This window comes from Eriocheir sinensis, chromosome 45 (assembly GCF_024679095.1).
Source record: "Eriocheir sinensis breed Jianghai 21 chromosome 45, ASM2467909v1, whole genome shotgun sequence".
NCBI lineage: Eukaryota > Metazoa > Arthropoda > Malacostraca > Decapoda > Varunidae > Eriocheir > Eriocheir sinensis.
The window spans coordinates 3,247,375-3,265,466 of NC_066553.1; the positions used below are offsets into that span (position 1 = coordinate 3,247,375).

The following is an 18,092-nucleotide window of genomic DNA, read 5'->3' on the forward strand; positions in this document are numbered from 1 at the left end:
CTGATCTGCTTCCATCGAACACCTCAAAAATATAGTGAAAAAATCAAGTAAGTTAGTCAAACACGAACGTTTACTACGGAAGCCATGTTGCGAATTATTTATTATATTATTTTCTTCGAAGAATTTCACCATATTGTCGCGAATGATAGTCTCCATTAACTTACAAACAATAGATGTCAGGCTAATTGGTCGATAGTTTCCTGGATGAGACTTGTCCCCCTTTTTGAAAATTGGTGTGACATTTGCAAGTTTCAATCCGACGGAACTTTTCCATCTGTTAAAGATTTATTGAATATGATGGAGAGCGGTTTACAAATTTGATGTTTGATTTCTTTTAAGACCCTAGGTGTAATTTTGTCTGGACCAGGAGCTTTGCTTACTTTAATCTTTTCAATTGTGCGTAAAATGTCACTTTCTACGATGAGCACGCCACTTAACATCTTTTCGGTCCTTCTAACCTCCGGCGGTTTAGGTGATAAACAATCTTCGTCGGTAAATACGGATGCGAAAAAGTTATTTAGGATTGTAGCCATTTCATTTTCATCGATCGTGTGGTTACCATTTTCATTAGCAAGCGGTCCGATACCACAAGTGAGTGACTTTTTATTATTTACATAGCTGAAAAATTCTTTAGGATTAGATTTACTTGTTTCCGCTATATATTCTTCAAGATTTTTCTTGCTTCGTTTTATTAATTTCTTGGTTTCGCGGCGAATTCTGTCCAACTCTAGTTTGTCAGCCTCGCTCTGAGATGATATGTACCTACTGTATACGCGTTTTTTAAGAGATAGGCTATTTTGAATTTCGTTATTCCACCATTTGGGTTTCTTCTTAGAAGCTGAACGTCTGTTACGATAGGGTACGCATATGCTTATGGCATTGTTCAATATTGTGGTGAAGGCCCCCCAAGATTTATCAATATCTGTTTCCGCCGTGATTTCAGTCCAGTCAGAATTATTTAGAATTGATCGGAGTCTTACGAAATTCGCTCTCTGATAATCAGGCACCTTTTCTTTACTAGGAGTTACTTTACTTTCTTTCATATTGATGCTGAATGTGATTGTTCGGTGATCGCTAGAACTAAAACTTGGACCAACATTTACTTCGTTAGCTAGATCAGCTGTCGTTGAAAAGATAAGGTCAAGTATACTATTTTCCCGAGTCGGTTCTTGAACGTGTTGATGTAAATCACTTTCTAGTAAATTTGTGTACAGATCGAGCCCTGTATGACAGTTCAACGGTTCACCCCATCTTTTCACTGGCAAGTTAAAGTCCCCAACAATTACTGCCTCGCAACTGCTACTTGTTTCTAATAATAATTCACTTAATGCGTGGTCGATATCAAGAGTCTGCCTTGGCGGTCTGTAGATAAGTCCAATTACTATTTTACGAGATTTATTTTTAATTTCAATGAAGACCGTGTCTACATTGGTTATAATATCTGTTTTCACGGATACTGGATGGAGAGAGTTGTGGATATAAAAGATAACGCCTCCACCCTGTCTGTTCTCTCTTTCATGACTAAAAATGGTATAACCCGGTAATCTATATTCCGCAATGAAATCTCTATTTGAAGTGTCTATCCAAGATTCTGTGACTCCGATGATGTGATAATGATTTGTAGCTGCGAGGACTTCTAAGTCTTCAAATTTGTTACGTAGGCTACGAGCGTTTACATAGCAAGCTTTAATGTGATTCGAGTCGGGAGTTTTGCGGGTTGAGTGCACCCTTACGGTGGAGCTGCTGGTGTGAATTAAGAAAGACGAAAGGGAAACGGAATTTGCCTGAAGAAAAGTAGATTCGAGGGATAATTACAACTTCTTCCTCAGGTTGGTCCCTTTTCTAACTCAGATTCGGGGCCATTAAGTTAAACACCTGCCTGCCTGCCCGCCCGTCGCTGCTCGTCAGTCTCTCACGGGCGGGAACACTTCAGCTTTCCCTATTTAGATTTAAGTTCCTTCGCTACGCCTCTAAACCAAACAGCGTCATTTCTTAGTGTCATTTCTTATCACGGCAAAACTCATTCACAATATTCACTGCACGTCAACACTTTAGGTCAGACTCGGCAACATCACCCATGAGGAATTGAAGACAAACATCGGCAACATCTTTCTTATCTATTCTGACCTCACAACTTCACAACTGCACAACTTCACATGTCTCTCATTCATTGATGTATCCACTCGGAGCAAGCAAGCGTCGAGTGTCAGGACGTTGGCTTTTGTGGTCCAGAGAGAATCGGGCTCGTCACGCCGAAGCTCTTTAAACTGTCGAGGAAGTGAAGTCTTTGTGAGGGCCTCGTCTCTTTGTTTTAGGTGTTCCGATATTCAAAAGCTCGCCGATTACTGTCAACTTTTTTTCCATGCTTGTTTTGCTTCCGGATTTGGAGTTGAAGATGAGGATATGAACATGGGAGAATGAAATGACTTATAAGAGTGATATCAATAGAAATAAGTGATATTGCGCTAATAGTTGTAGTAGTAGTAGTTGTTGTAGTAGTAGTAGTAGTAGTAGTAATAGTAGTAATAGTAATAGTAGTAATAGTAGTAGCTAATGCTGTTTGCTGTTATGGGGAGCTGCAGAATTTTCATGTATTTTCTGTATTTCATGTGATGGAAACCCCACTGGCACGCCCCCCCCCCCCCCCCCCCACACACCTACACCTACACCCCCTCCCCACACACACATACACACACACACACACACACAAAAAAGATATCAGACACAGAAACACACAAACAATCACAAACAGAAACAGCAACAACATACAAACAAACAAACAGCTCATGGGGGGGGGGGTTAGGGGGGAAGGGAGAACGACAGGACGTGGAGGAAATTGGATCACGTCTTTAGGAGCCATCGCGGAGGAGTGACGAGCGAGGAAGATTCAGTAGATTCGAGGAGGTTGTCTTACGGGGGGCTGGGAGACGGAGGGAGGGAGGGAGGGAGGGAGCCTTCTTCTGTTCTCTTTTATATCTCTTAAAGTATGTGTAGCATCTCTCACTACCTTGTTATGTATTCTCTCCTCAGCCTTGTCTACTCTCTTTGTTTTTATATATCTTAATGTTTGTGAAGTATCCCTCTTCTCTTAAATACACCCTTCATTCCCAACTCTCCTCAGCTCTCTTTAATATATCTCTTAAGGTATATGTAGCATCTCTCACTACCTTCTTCTATATACTCTTCTCAGCCTTGTCTACTCGCTTTTTTTTTATATATCTTAATGTTTATGAAGTATCCCTCTCTCTTCTCTTAAATACACTCTAGATTCCCAACTCTCCTCTGCTCTCTTTAATATATCTTAATGTTAATGACTCTCCCACTACTTCCCTTTAATTTTTTTTATAGCAATGTTTGTGAAGCATTTATCTGGCCCTCAATACACTCATCAGCGACAACCCTCTTCTGTTTCCTTCTGTATCTCGTAATGTTTGTATAGATAGAGGGAGGGACGGAGGGGGCATTTGTCTCATGTATAGACTTCTACTGTCTTTCCTTTATCCCAATAAATGGATGAAGGGCTTTAATGAGGGTGGTGTTGATAAGTCTTTCGCAGCCTGTCTCTCTCTTTTTGTCCAACTGTCTGTCCGTCTCTTTCCAACTGTCTGTCTGTTTGTGTTTTTGTCTGTCTGTGTCTGTCTGTGTCTTTCTCAAACACACACACACAAAAAAAAAACTTTCTTCCCCCCACACAAACACATAGCCCCCCCATACACACACTTACCTTCCCCTACATTCACACACACACACACACACACTCACACACACACACACACACACACCTTTCACAAACACCCCCTACAAACAGACACACAAAGACCCCCCAACACACACACACATACACATATACCCCCTGCATCAACACCCCCTCTACAAACAAACACACATAGACCCCCCCCCCCCCTACACACACACACATATGAGTCAGCGTGCGTCCCGGCCATTAACATACGGGCCGCTCCTCACGCTTGGCACTGAGGGACTGCTTCCTAGGCGGCCCTGAACATCTCGCCGCGCTTAGCCTGGCTCGGGAGGTTTTTCTGCCAGCTCTTTTCTTCACCGACTCTGGATACTTACTGGAGTCCGTTTACCGTGAAATTCGTCGTTTAATGAAGGAGAAAAAAGGAGCAAGTCTTTGTGTAAATGGTGTTGAGGCATTGTGTTACCGAGGCCTTGTTGAATTTTTATGTTTTTCTGAGTACTGTCTTATGGCTTCACTAGTTATTTAGGTTGGTATTTTAAGACACTTTTGCTTCTCCTATCAGCTATTTCTAAAGGTCAAAGAGGGGGTCAGTCGGGTTCTAATGAGAGTTTCTTCAGGTTCACGGTACAGCAGAAGGGTCAAACTACCACCAGGGTCGTAAAACTACTCTTGGAAATGCCCACAACTCCTACGAAAGCCTTGTCAAATTTGTGTTCTTGGGCGGCGAAGTGTCTTATAATGCAACCCTTTGAGTCTTTATTCAGTTATGCTATTTGTTCCTTCCCATTTTTGAAGTATGTGATGTGCGCTGTGCCATCTATAACAAAGAGAGGAACACAGGGCTGAAAAGGGCAGTGAATGAGTGAATGAGTTTTGCCGTGATAAGAAATGACACTAAGAAATGACGCTGTTTGGTTTAGAGGCGTAGCGAAGGAACTTAAATCTTAAATAAGAGTTTGTGACATTTTGAAAGACGAAATAAAACTTGTGGTAAAATCAGCCTAAGAACAGATATTGCTGGAGGCTACTTATGACTTAAATAAGAGTTTGTGACATTTTGAAAGACGAAATAAAACTTGTGGTAAAATCAACCTAAGAACAGATATTGCTGGAGGCTACTTATGACTAACAGCAATGATAATAATAGTGAGAAAAATAATAATGATGGTGATGCTGATAGTAATAATAATATTAATAAAAATAAAATAAAAATAACTAACATCAACAACAATGAAAATCAGGACAACTCTTCTTTCATGTCTTATTTTCCTGAAGAAGCAACACTCAACACGCACGGGGATCTCTTTTATTTTCATTCTCCTGTTGTTCATCATTCCCTTGTAAAAAAAAATACCCTTCACTATATAGCGCCATACGATCCTTAAAAAAAAAAAAAAAAAACACTTGGTACCGAAAACAACAAGAGTTCGCGCCCAAGTCATCCTTTTACTGTCCAAATCCCTTACGCAAGAGTTAACCAGCATCTTCACTCTTTCATCCCTCACGCTGGTAAACTCTGGAACAATCTTCCTTCATCTGTATTTCCTCCTGCCTACGACTTGAACTCTTTCAAGAGGAGGGTATCAGGACACCTCTCCTCCCGAAACTGACCTATCTTTCGGCCACTCCTCTAACTCTTTATAGGAGCAGTGAGTAGCGGGCTTTTTATTCACATTTGTTACCTTTTTTTGAGCCCTTGACCTGACTCCTCTGCTGTAAAAAAAAAAAAAAAAAAAAAGTACATATCCTCTCGTTCAGCTTTTGCTCATCAGGACAGTAAACACCTCGGGACACATCACTCGCTGCGGGCTCCTTAGTACCTCAGTTTTATCTTCGCTCCGTCCCTCCAGGTGCCGCTCATCGACCAGGAAGAGCAGCAGGCCGGGGTGAAGCAGCCTTGGACCATTATTCTCAAACGCTTCCTTACGCACTCAATTCTGACAGGGTTTTCGTAGGAGTTTTGGGCATTTCCAGAGGTACTTTTATGACCCTGGTGGTAGTCTGACCCTTCTTCTGTACGTGAACCTAAATAACACACCTTACGCACTCAATTCTGACAGGGTTTTCGTAGGAGTTTTGGGCATTTCCAGAGGTGCTTTTATGACCCTGGTGGTAGTGTGACCCTTCTTCTGTACCGTGAACCTAAATAACACTCCTTACGCACTCAATTCTGACAGGGTTTTGGGCATTTCCAGAGGTGCTTTTATGACCCTGGTGGTAGTCTGACCCCTCTTCTGTACCATGAACCTAAATACCACCTCACGCACTCAATTCTGTTCAGGGTTTTTTTAGGGTTTGCATTTTTAGAGGTTTTTTATGATGGTGGTGGTGTAACCCTTCTTCTCTGTATGAACAAAAAATAACTCCTTACCCACTCAATTTTGACAGGGTTTTCGTTAGAGTTTTGGGCATTTCCAGAGGTGCTTTTATGACCCTGGTGGTAGTGTGACCCTTCTTCTGTACCATGAACCTAAATAACACTCCTTACGCACTCAATTCTGACAGGGTTTTCGTAGGAGTTTTGGGCATTTCCAGAGGTGCTTTTATGACCCTGGTGGTAGTCTGACCCTTCTTCTGTACCATGAACCTAAATAACACGCATGAGAACCCGATTGATCTTCTTTTTGGCCTTTAAAAATAGTTGATGTGAGAGTTGGAAGCGGCTCATACCAAACCAGGAAAGCCTCTACATTATTTTTTTCTCGTTTATGCCATGTGGAGGTCCCGTTGTGGCCATAGGCTGTCTTCTAAGCAGTCGTGACCGGCCTAGACAGCTGCTGGTGATGGTAGATTGATTCCTTTATACAGTGGCGCCGATGTGTGTTGCTACGGTTGGGTTCATTCGAAAGAGGATCCAGATTCTTTAGAAGGAAACTTTTACTTAGTGGTTCAAGGCTTTATTGGATTTGTAAGTTTATTGTTTTTTTTGGTCAGTTTGTGGCTTTTGTATGGAGGAGGTGTGAGTGTGGTGGTATCGATTGTAATGTAGTAGTTTTAGTAGTAATAGTAGTACTTGTATTATTATTATTATTATTATTATTATTATTATTATTATTATTATTATTATTATTATTATTATTATTATCCATGAATTTATCTAATCTAATTTTGAATGTGAGTTTTGTATTGGCACTCACAACATGACTACCAAACCTGTTTCACTCGTTTCTACCACTGCGTAATAGTAATTGTTGTTGTTTTTGTTGTTGTTGTTGTTGTTGTAACCGTAATAACAACTTCCGGTGTGTTTTTTGTATTTTTATTTTCGTGTTTGTAGACTCTCCCACTGCTTCTGTTTTTTTTTTTTTATAGCAATGTTTATGAAGCATTTATCTTGCCCTAAATACACTCACCAGCGACAACCCTCTTCTGTTTTCTTCTATATCTCGTAATGTTTGAATAAGAACCTCTCACTACCTTGTCCTCAACACGGCTCCACAACCCCATCTCGCCTACTCACCTCACCCTCTGTTTCTCTGCCCTGTTTCACCCCATCTAGTTATCTTTCATCTCTACCCTGCTCTGTACCCTTCCCTGTCCTGTCCTCTGCCATCGCACTTGTCTTGTTCTGGAGGTCAAATGGGTGTTTAGAATCTCTGTTTACTCTGCCGTTCTCCTTCTCCCCTGTCCCAGCCTTCCTACCCTGCCCTGAGCTGTTCTTTACTTCTTGCTGGTTGTGCAGAATCTACCCTTCCCTTCGTTCCCTCGCCCCAGACTATCTCCCGTGTCCTATTCTCTCCTATGATCCTTTGCTTTGCTCTTGGGTGTAGGTGTACATATATACTTAGTGGAGCCTCTCGCTTTACCCTTCCCTCCGTTCCCTCGTCCCAGACTGTCTCCCGTGTCCCATTCTGTTCTGTTCCTCTGCATTTGTGTTGATGTTCTGCACGTGTGGTGATGTTTGTGGCAAGTGAGAGGAAAGATAATTGTTCAATCTATTCGTGTTGCTGGAAATAAATTACCCGTGTTTTCAAACTTACGACGGTTTTTATTAGACTCGCCGTTCTTGAGCATTTTGAGGTATTAGACGCTGATAATAAAAGAGGAGTTAGGAAAATTATGAAAGAAATAATAGAGGATTGAAGAGGATTATGTGCGTGGAAATGATAGACGCTGATAATAAAAGAGGAGTTAGGAAAATTATGAAAGAAATAATAGAGGATTGAAGAAGCGTGGAAATGATAGACACTGATAATAAAAGAGGAGTTAGGAAAATTATGAAAGAAATAATAGAGGAATGAAGATGACGATGATGTGGTCGATTTGAAGTGAAGGATAAATGTTTAATCTATCCCTACTCGAAATAGTTACCCACGTCTTGGAACTTATTAGACTCGCTGATGATAAATGAGGAGTTGCGAAAATTTAGAAAGAAATAATAGAGGATTGAAGAGGATAATGTGCGCGGGAATGATAGAGGATTGACATGATAGAGGATTGAAGAGCATAACGTGCGTGGAAATGATAGAGGATTGAAATTATAGAGGATTGAATATGATGATGTTAATGGAAATGATAGAGAATTGACATGATAGAGGATTGAAGACGATAATGTGCATGGAAATGATAGAGGATTGAAATTATAGAGGATTGAATATGATGATGTTAATGGAAATGATAGAGGATTGAAATGATAGAGGATTGAAGATAATGTGGATGGATAGAAAGGGTTTAGATTTGTGTTAATTAAAGTTGCTTAGCGTATACTCTCTCGTTATCTTGTGTTTTGTTTTCTTCTCTTCTTCGTACGAACTTAATTAATGTCTAGATCTTATTCCTTCGGGTTGCATTTTTTCTTCGTCGTCGTACAAACTTAATACCTAAATCATTCCTTGCTTATCTTTCTTTTCCTTCTTCTTTCTTTCTTTAAGTCTTCCCTTCCTTTTCTTCGTATGAACCTGATGGATAAGTCATAATCGTGTTCATGTCGCATTTGTCTTTAATCCGTACAAACCTAGTATTTAAATCCTTCTACCTTTCTTTTATCTTCTTTCTTTAAATCTCTCCTTTCTTTTCTTCGTACAAACCTAATTCATAAATCTCACTCGTTCTTCTACCCGTGTGAAGCAAGCAACAAGGATCGTCCACCTAAGTCTCGCTGGGGAGGTCGAGTTTAGCCAAGCCGTTCTCATGAGCTACGTTAAAACAAAGGACGTTCGCGGTGTGTTTAGCCTGACGAGAGCGGTTAACCGGGGTGGTGGTGTCGTCTGCAAAACTCTTGGTCGTGTGTCGCGTCTTGTGGCCACGGAACACGGAACACGTCGGGACAGGGACACAGCAGCACCCACTAACACTGTGTTCTAGGGTGCAGGGAAGACGTCGGGCAATGTTGAGTCCTTCCCCTACACATCTCTCTCTCTCTCTCTCTCTCTCTCTGTATACACACACACACACACACACACACACACACAAGTTGTTGATCGTCCTCCATTATTTCATCGTTCTTTATCTTCCATGACGCGAGTAAACCAACGTAAAGATTTGAGAGATTGAATTGCCTTCCTCAAGACAAAGCTGCCACAATGCTGTAACATTGAGGAGATCGCTTTTGTTGTGATGTATTAAAGGAGCTGACTATTTCATTAAAGATCAATTACTGATGTCCCGAACGTGGCGCCATGATACACACAAGATATGTATAGCGGAAGTAGCGTTTGTGATGTGTGGTGGGGGAGGAAGGTCTGTGGGAAGCCTCGCCTTGGTGTTGGTGAAGCATTTCTTTGTGCAGCAGACTTAGAACAGACTGTACTGGGAGCTGTGTCTGGGAAGGTGTGTCGGCGGGCGGCCTGACGCGGGCGAGGGGGTGTGCGGGTGTGGGTAAGGGCTCTGGGTGTTACCTGTGTGTAAGGTGGCCGTGAGGACCAGTAAGAGGATGACGGGAGACAGCAGAGGGGGCCACAGTGGGGCCACGGTTGTTGCGCCCCTGGCCGCCATCTTGAGGGCCCGGCCTGCGTCCTGCAGCTCTCAGGCGTCACTACAGGCTATTTCTGGCTACGCCCACATAGGCAGTCATCAGGCGACACTCACACCCACTAGCACTCGGGAGCAGCGCGCCCCCTCCCCGCCATACGCTGGCTGTGTGTGTGCTGAGCAGCACCGGTCATGCAGGGCGGCTGGGGGTCACGGCGGTCGGCACAGAGCGGGCGGCGGTGACACACTGAGAGGCCGCGCAGCCAGCCCTCCACCACGCGCACCCGCACACACGCACCACGTATTGACGCCCAGACGTCGATACTCTGCTCTGCTCCCCCTCCCCGCCCCGCTCCCGTGCCCCCGCGCCACACACGCCCGCACGCCCACACCGTAAAGACCCTCACACCCCTTCTGAGGCTGAATCTTTAAGAGGCAGACCAACGCACGTGAGCTATGATTTTTCCAACTGACACCAACAGTAGAGTGAGAATTAGAGGGAGGGGGGAATGGGGGGAGGGATCAGGTGTGCAGGAGCCCGGTGCCGCCCCCCCTCCCTTCCCTGCTGCTCCTCCCCTCACACGTTGCCTCGCAGCTCACACACGCATTGACATCATACCGGACATCTTGCTCGGAAGTGTTGATCCCGAGACTCAGGCCAACCCTCCGCCCGGCCCACCTCGCAGGCGTGTGTCTGGGAGGCGAAGTGCTCGTCATGTCACCGTGCACACACACACACACACACACACACACACACACACACACACACACACTCTCTCTCTCTCTCTCTCTCTCTCTCTCTCTCTCTCTCTCTCTCTCTCTCTCTCTCTCTCTCTCTCTCTCTCTCTCTCTCTCTCTCTCTCGCTTTCTGTTAGTCCTAGCATGTTTTACAAAATTTAGGGATCTTATTTTGACGTGTTTCAGAATCCGTTTTCTTTCTGGAAGGGAAAACAAATCTACTGAAATTTGATCATGATTCACTTTGGAGGAATCAGCCAATGTTGTACACACACACACACACACACACACACACACACACACACACACACACACACACACACACACACACACACACACACACACACACACATCTTCATGTATATAATGAAATACAGGGAATAATCAGAAGTTGGCAATCTTTATTGAAAATCTAAAATACAGATAAAAATGAAACAATGGCAACCTCTCTGCACATGTTTAACCCAATCTTTTGACAACGCAGATAGCAGTGGTCTGGAATAAAGCAAGATACACACATGTAGCGTCTACCACAAACACAAGGTCTCGGTCTGAACAGAGCCAGGCTATTATCACAAACACACACCATTTCTCGTTACTTTCCTACTCTTTCCTCCGCACCTTTAGCTCCTCCTTTTCCTCCTCCTCTTTCCTCTCCTCGAGCTATCAAGAGTCACACGCGGCTCACGTCTTTACCTTCCCAAACATAATCACTCGCACTTCAGTTCCTCCGTTCGCTGATCAGGTTCCTAAGCACCCCGTCGTCGCGTCAAGGACTGCCTGTCGTCCGAGGGTGCCGCAAGGTGCTATTCCAGCTACCCCGCGCGGCCCTCCGTCCTGCCCCACGACTGGCCATGAGAACGCTGCCCCTCCCCACAGACTCCATCAGCTACAGATATGGTTCCACCCTGTATATATGACGAAGAGAGTCTTTGAGGCTCAGCTACGGTGGCTAATCTTGTACTTGTGGTAAACAATTTAATCCTAAGAGAAAAGCTGCTTCCAAGAACAAGAAGCCTCAAGCGAACCTAAACTGACCTCTATATCGTCCTTGAGCATAAGGGTGAAGTAGACTCCTATCTCACACACACATCATGGCGTCCACAGATGACTGCAAGACCTTGGCTTATTTAAAAGGACTAGTAATGTATATATTTATATATGTACATATTGTAAGCATATTTTTAGGAGAATCACTTCCTAGATTTTTGTAGTTAAGGGGATTAACAGGTGGAGACTTATCTTACATCTTGATGTACATTGATAAATGCTTGTAAACGATGAAATGGAACAGATTTGGTTGAGGTATTGTCTCATGAGGGAGCTGTTTCGGATCTAATTATGCATAGGTGGATGTCTTGGCGCAAGTGGTTCATTCACAGTGAATTATAATAACAAGAGAACACGTCTAGCTTACCCATAATGAACAAGAGGGAAGAGGAACCCGAGGGGGAGAGGGGGACGGGGGCGTGCCTGCCTCCCCTCCCCCAGCTCCCTCTCCTGTTTCTTAATAATTAAGTAGTTAACGTTTGGATGTTCTGTCATTAAGTACTGTTTGATGACAAGGCGCATGCGTAGAAAATTTGTTTAGTTTTACACGGGAATAACAAAAAGTTTGCTTTCCTTTTGAGTAGAAAACTGACAAGTATAAAAATCTCGCTAAAGGAATTATAACGTGCCCAGTGCGTGCCGGGAGCTGTGTTGGTCACACGCAGGCACCGCGGGCCATTACGGCGAGCCATGCCCGGCCACCCGAGACCTTTGCAAGGGCCCCCACGTGAGGAGCCGAGACAACGGTCGGCGAGTGGCCGCCGCCGCAGGGACGCCCCAGCAGCCGCCCATAACGGGAGTGCTGTGAGCGTGGCTGCCGGTGCTGCGCGCGACCGAGACACGCGGCCCCGGCCAGCACGGGACAACCGAGACCCTTAACAACAGGAGATGTTAGGGCTTCCCGGCGCCGCGGGAGTCGCGGCAGCAGGGAAGCTACGCAATGAAGAGCACCCGTTCCTAAAGCAACAACACAAATTGGTAATTCTTAAATGAATATCGACATGGTATTAGGTAATGTTAGTATGACAGGTTCGTGAGCTCGTGTAACTAGTTTTCATTAAATAACTAATACTAAGTAACAGTAGCAATTATATCCTAACCCTTTACATACAGGATTGTCAAGGTGGCCCTGGCTTCCCCTTTATTCGGCGCCCAGCATAACCTCGAGGAGACCACGGCTAGGGCGGGGAAGGTCCATCGGCCGAATCTCGTAAAGCATGGTTTACCTTTATATCGTTATGACGACAAATTAAATGTAGAAGAAATATTACATACACAACTAACTGGGGTCCCGCCTTCACAGAGTCCTGCTGTACAGTGGTAAGCTTGGGAGAACAACGTTGTCCGCTACCGATTTGTCCGTATATATTGGTTTCCGACTGAGTGGTTGGTGGTGGTGGTGTCTGTTGAGGGGTCGGGCCCACTTCGTCTACCAAGAGAAAAACATGAAGAAGAAGAAATTGTGCCTTTCCGTACGTCAGCTGACCGTCAAATGTCACTATCACAGTTGTGGTGCCATGGTCGCCCGGCCGGCGCGGCGATGGCCCGCCGCCGCCGCCGGGGCCTCGCGGGGCCGCATCTCGACAGCATGGAGCGGGAATTTGGTTCGTTTTTGTCATCACTAGACTAACATAATGGATGGGAATTTTTTCCACTGATGCAGCATCATTTAACTTGTAGGTAGTTGTAATTATCAAAATGTATAATGAGTGTAAGCACGCCTCTACACAGCTTGTTGAGCACAGTCTCTTGTTCTTGTTGCAAACCATAAGGCGAAGAGATGTATTTTAACGAATCTTTAATTTCAGGAGTTTTAGCATCCGTAATATTCAATAGTCTCAAAAACACTCTGTACATGCACATAAGGCAACCATCCATTTAAATGGTTCAGTTTGTCAAGTAGTTATAATTGCTTTACTGTCATGTCACCGTCCCCCGGCGCCTCCCACAGGCCCGCTGACGCAGCCAGCGGCCCTCCGCCACAGCCTCCGCGCACCGCCCTGCCGGGGACGCCGCGAGCCCCGTCCTGCTGCGTGGTGCCGGAGGGCGTAGCGGGGCTCGCCGCGAGGCGGGTGAAGCCATCAGGGCGTGTGCTAGGCGGGGATCAGGTGACATTACAGGTGTTGTCCTTCTCTCCTTCACAGTAGACACCACTCAAGAGTAACTAAAATGTTACATTCTTATTTGAAGTTTGATTAGAATTTTGAAACAATACAAACTGTTAACAACACATGTCCGGCATAGTGTGAGTGTTCCACATGGCAAGGAGCATCTTGTCCACCGCTTTGGCGAAGAGAAGAGAGAGAGAGAGAGATGCTTTAGACCGCTAACAACGACAACCGAATCGGTGCACTTTTAGTGGACACGCTTGAGGCTCGGCAGACAGTGAGGGGCTGGCGCCCATCAGGTGGCAGGGCGTGTCCGTGGAGGTCTCACTGCGTAGTCTGGTGCCCTCGAGTGGTGGAGTGAGCAGTGGCAAATATTTACAGAATCGGCGCAGCGCCAAGTAGTGATTTGCTCTAGTCAGGCGAAGAAAACGATAATAGTGACTTCGGTAGGTAACCTTCTCTCCCCAGTAAAGCAATTAAGCTTACTTGATATTTTCTTTGTTACGAAAGCGAGTTCATATATGTATATGTATATGTATATGTATATATTTATATATATTTATATATTTATATGTGATAGGTACAAAATCAAAAGTTCAAATGCCTAACAACAACATTACTTGATTGCTAAACTATCAACAAGAATCGTCCTTAATATAATGTAAGAAATAAACAACATACTTATGAAGCAAGATACCCGTATTTACAGCAATAAATCAGCAGAGACTTAAAGAGAAGATGCGAGACTCAAAATACGGGAGTGTGGTTCAAACCAAAGTACCTCTTGCGATACAGTGAAGTGCAGGTCGGAAGATTAGTGTTATTAACGTGAACCAAGTGGGTGTGATGACCTACGAGGGAAGGTAAACCTAGGGAGGTTTCTACCTACGTTGATTGCATTACCCAGCCCTCCTCAACGACCGGAGCTCCTCTCCCGAGAGACCTTCCGGGGCCCACTGAAGCAAGGAAACAGACGACATCGCGCACCGCACGCACCCCAGTAACGCTACAACGGCTGACGGGATGAGAATCTCACCGCTCAGGCAGGCGTGCACACACACACACACACACACACACACACACACACACACACACACACACACACACACACACACTATTAACAATCGTCTGGATGTCGAAGATTAACGCAAGAGTATAAAAACATCACAATGGTGACGATTATGAAATAGCCAGCCGCGTGGGCTTATACACTTACACACTTACGGTAACACCATTGAAAAAGATAAACTTTGTTTACTTTTTTTGATGATTCAAAGTCAAACCCCCTTCAGTGTCGTACAGTCACGTACGATGCACCTCGCCAGGGGCGACAGGACCCTAGAGCAGGGCTGTCGGGAGCGCACGGTCGAGGGCCCCGCGCTGAGGCCGCGTGCCCGGCTTGCCGCCCACCACGAAGGCCTCCGGGCCGAGTCAGGCAGCCGGTGCGTCATAACTGCTAGGATATTGTCCACTACGGTACCCACAACTCCTCCCTCTCGATGGGTTCGCGAAACGCTCAACACAGGAAAGAATCGTCCACGGGGTCGTTCTCACTGGGGGGGGGGAATGGGAGACTTCAAGTCTATTTTGATATATTTTACACGTGAGCGTAGAGGAGTTGGGGGTAAATAAAGAGTCCTCTACTGTGTTAGCCTATGATTGTTAAGAGATTATTTAAACTACGTATTGCGCAAAAAAATCATTAGTATACCATTTCACTGGATTTCTTTTGGTTGAGTGCAATATTTTGTAATTATTGTCAGGTATTGTCTTATCGAATGGCTTCACCGCATATGCCGGAAAATGAAATAAACGAAATGGTATTGAATTAATCGTCATGAAGTTTTTGCGATTTTTTCACATTTCCGTATTTTTTTAAAATTTGTAACTTGAGCTCTGAAAACAGATTGTTACATATTTTCTAGGTTCAAAAAATAATATAAAATACTTATTTACATCAACATTAGAAAAGAGATGAGTCAAAGTTCTGTGTAACAGAAGGTTATCGCCGGGGAACTGGGGCCGCGACGCTGTGCAAGGCCCCTGCCGCTGCTGGGGACGGGGCGGGGGCAGCGGGGCGGGGAAGAGCGGGCGAGGCTGGCAGGGTGGAGGGGCTGGGCAAGGGTGGTCTGCTAGGGGTCTCATGCAGGTCAAAACTATATAGGAAGGAAACGTGAAGTGAAGGTGTGTGTTGGGGAACAAGGGCGGGGCGGGGCTGGTGTCGGGTGGCAGCGGAGGGAGGGAGGCAGAGAGCAAGGTGGTGAGTGAGTGAGTGAGCGAGTGAGAGGAGGCACGGAGAGGCTCGACAGGCCACGTTCCCAGCTCCCAGCCAAGGGTGATATTATTGCCTGGAGACTGACCTTGCCTGAACAGCTTAAGATAAAGGAAGATAAGCCTAATGTTACTCGAAGGAGTACCGTATATGATCAAGCATCTGATGCTTACGATGATCTCAGAATCACATAATACTGACGAATGAGCAAGGGAGCAAAGGTGCACACGCAGCCTACGCTGGGTGTCCACTTCTTTCGGCGAATAATTTAAGTGGCAAAAGTAGTACACTGAGGAGCCCCCTCCACTAAACGGCGGTGGCATGAGATACATAGCACGGCCCCCCGACCCTGTATGCTGCTGCTGCTGCTGCTGCTGGTACTGCTCCGGCCCGCCACACCCACCATCGACGCGCACTCGTTCCGTCGTGCGGGCGTCTGGTGGACCGGCTCCCTCCAGGCCGGTGCTCGCGTCTGCTCACGGATCAAGGATGGTCAGCTGGACTGGGTGATGACTTCATTTTGTGAAGAGGTGGCAGGTGGTGGACTTGAACAGGCTGGAGCAATGATACTTGTGTGTGGGCGGGCCACAGCAGTCTGACGAGGGCGTGGGCTTGAGCGAGGGTGTGACACACTGTCGCCGCGAGCCAGGGAATATGCTGGCCCTTTGGCACTTATGGAAGCATCGTGACCAGAACGAGGAGGGGAGTCACCCAGCCAGCTCTCGCTGCCTCGGGCGAGGCTGCATCACAGGTCCTCCCGCGCGTGCCTTAGCGACGTGGGCGGAACTGCCAAATTAACCGAAGGCTGGAGCCACAGGCAGATGTATTCAAGTAGAAGTATAGTGACATTTTAAGATGGCAATCATGCGCCACATGAATGCTGCACCACATATCATATACTACTACGAGTTCACCATCTACCCGGCTAAATTATTATGGAACGATTATGTGCGGCGCCGAGAGAAGCACGGCGACGGTGGCGGTGATGGTGAACAGGGTGAAGATGATGAGGCAGAGGCGATCCAGCACCATAGCAGCGAACCTCCAGTCGTTCTTCACCTGCAACGAGACGCCTGCTTAGTGCCGGCAAGGGGAAGGGCATGTTTACACACACACACACACACACACACACACACACACACACACACACACACTCACAGTCACTCACATACACGCAAACATAAATAGGTACATGCATATATACATACATATGCATAAATATTTGCTATATCTAACACACACACACACACACACACACACACACACACACACACACACACACACACACAGTCACCACATACACACAGACATAGATACGTTCATGCATATATAGATACGTATGCATAAATATTTGCTCTTGCTCCCCCTCCCAATACACAGAGATCAGTTCTCATCACTTACTTCGTTCTCCTCATCGTCTTTCCTCATCTTGTCGGTAATAATTCGGATCTCCTTGAGGATGAGGTTGAGCTCCCTGGTGCATGAGGACATACAGGTATGGACGAGGTGAGAGTCGTCGACGGAGTGGCCCCCGTGCGGCACCCTGATGAAGCCCGCCGTGTTGTTGGTGTTGGTGGTGTGCGTGTGCGGCAGCGTGTGGGCCCGGAAGTCGTCGTCGATGTCCAGCACGTTGGCCAGAAGCGACTTGGACGATCTCTCCTGTCGAGAAAACCCGCCAGTTTACTCACCGGGGAAACGACCCGCCCGGCGCGAAGGGCGACCGTGGCCCGCTGCTGCCTGGGCACGGCGAGGCCCCGGCGGCGCCTTCCCGCTCTGATCTTTGCTGATAAGCATTAGTTATTCCTCTAGCGCGCGCACACACACACACACACACACACACACACACACACACACACACACACACACACACACACACCCCTCCATCTCTCTCTCTCTCTCTCTCTCTCTCTCTCTATATATATATATATATATATATATATATATATATATATATATATATATATATATATATATATATATATATATATATATATATATATATATATATATATATATATATATATATATATATATATATATATATATATATATATATATATATATATATATATATATATATATATATATATATATATATATATATATATATATATATATATATATATATATATATATATATATATATATTTATATATATATCTACTATATAAAGGGCGACTCACGACCGTCTGTATGTCCTTTATAGACGTCCGAGCGGTGATAGCTACAGACACAGGCCTTATATGTTTTTGAAGCGTACTGTGCTCCCGAGTAATCGTGGCACATACTATTAGGACATTAATATACAATT

General features: G+C 45.2%; 2 protein-coding genes across 5 annotated transcripts in view; both read right to left on the minus strand.

Annotated features, from left to right (window-relative positions):
• The window catches only part of LOC126980885 (acetylcholine receptor subunit beta-like 1), a 150,631-nt gene extending 140,757 nt beyond the window's left edge, over positions 1–9,874 (minus strand). For both annotated transcript variants that reach the window (XM_050831247.1, XM_050831246.1), the window contains exon 1: positions 9,541–9,874. In XM_050831247.1, the coding sequence (XP_050687204.1) occupies positions 9,541–9,637 (97 nt within the window). In that variant the 5' untranslated portion in view covers positions 9,638–9,874. The remainder of the gene's footprint in view (positions 1–9,540) is intronic.
• An 858-nt stretch (positions 9,875–10,732) lies between these two features.
• Positions 10,733–18,092, minus strand: part of LOC126980887 (neuronal acetylcholine receptor subunit alpha-7-like) — a 58,525-nt gene continuing 51,165 nt past the window's right edge. For all 3 annotated transcript variants that reach the window (XM_050831251.1, XM_050831248.1, XM_050831250.1), the window contains 2 exons: positions 17,183–17,440; positions 10,733–16,840 (listed from right to left, as the gene is read on the minus strand). In XM_050831251.1, coding sequence (XP_050687208.1) covers positions 16,715–16,840; positions 17,183–17,440 — 384 coding nt within the window. In that variant the 3' untranslated portion in view covers positions 10,733–16,714. The remainder of the gene's footprint in view (positions 16,841–17,182; positions 17,441–18,092) is intronic.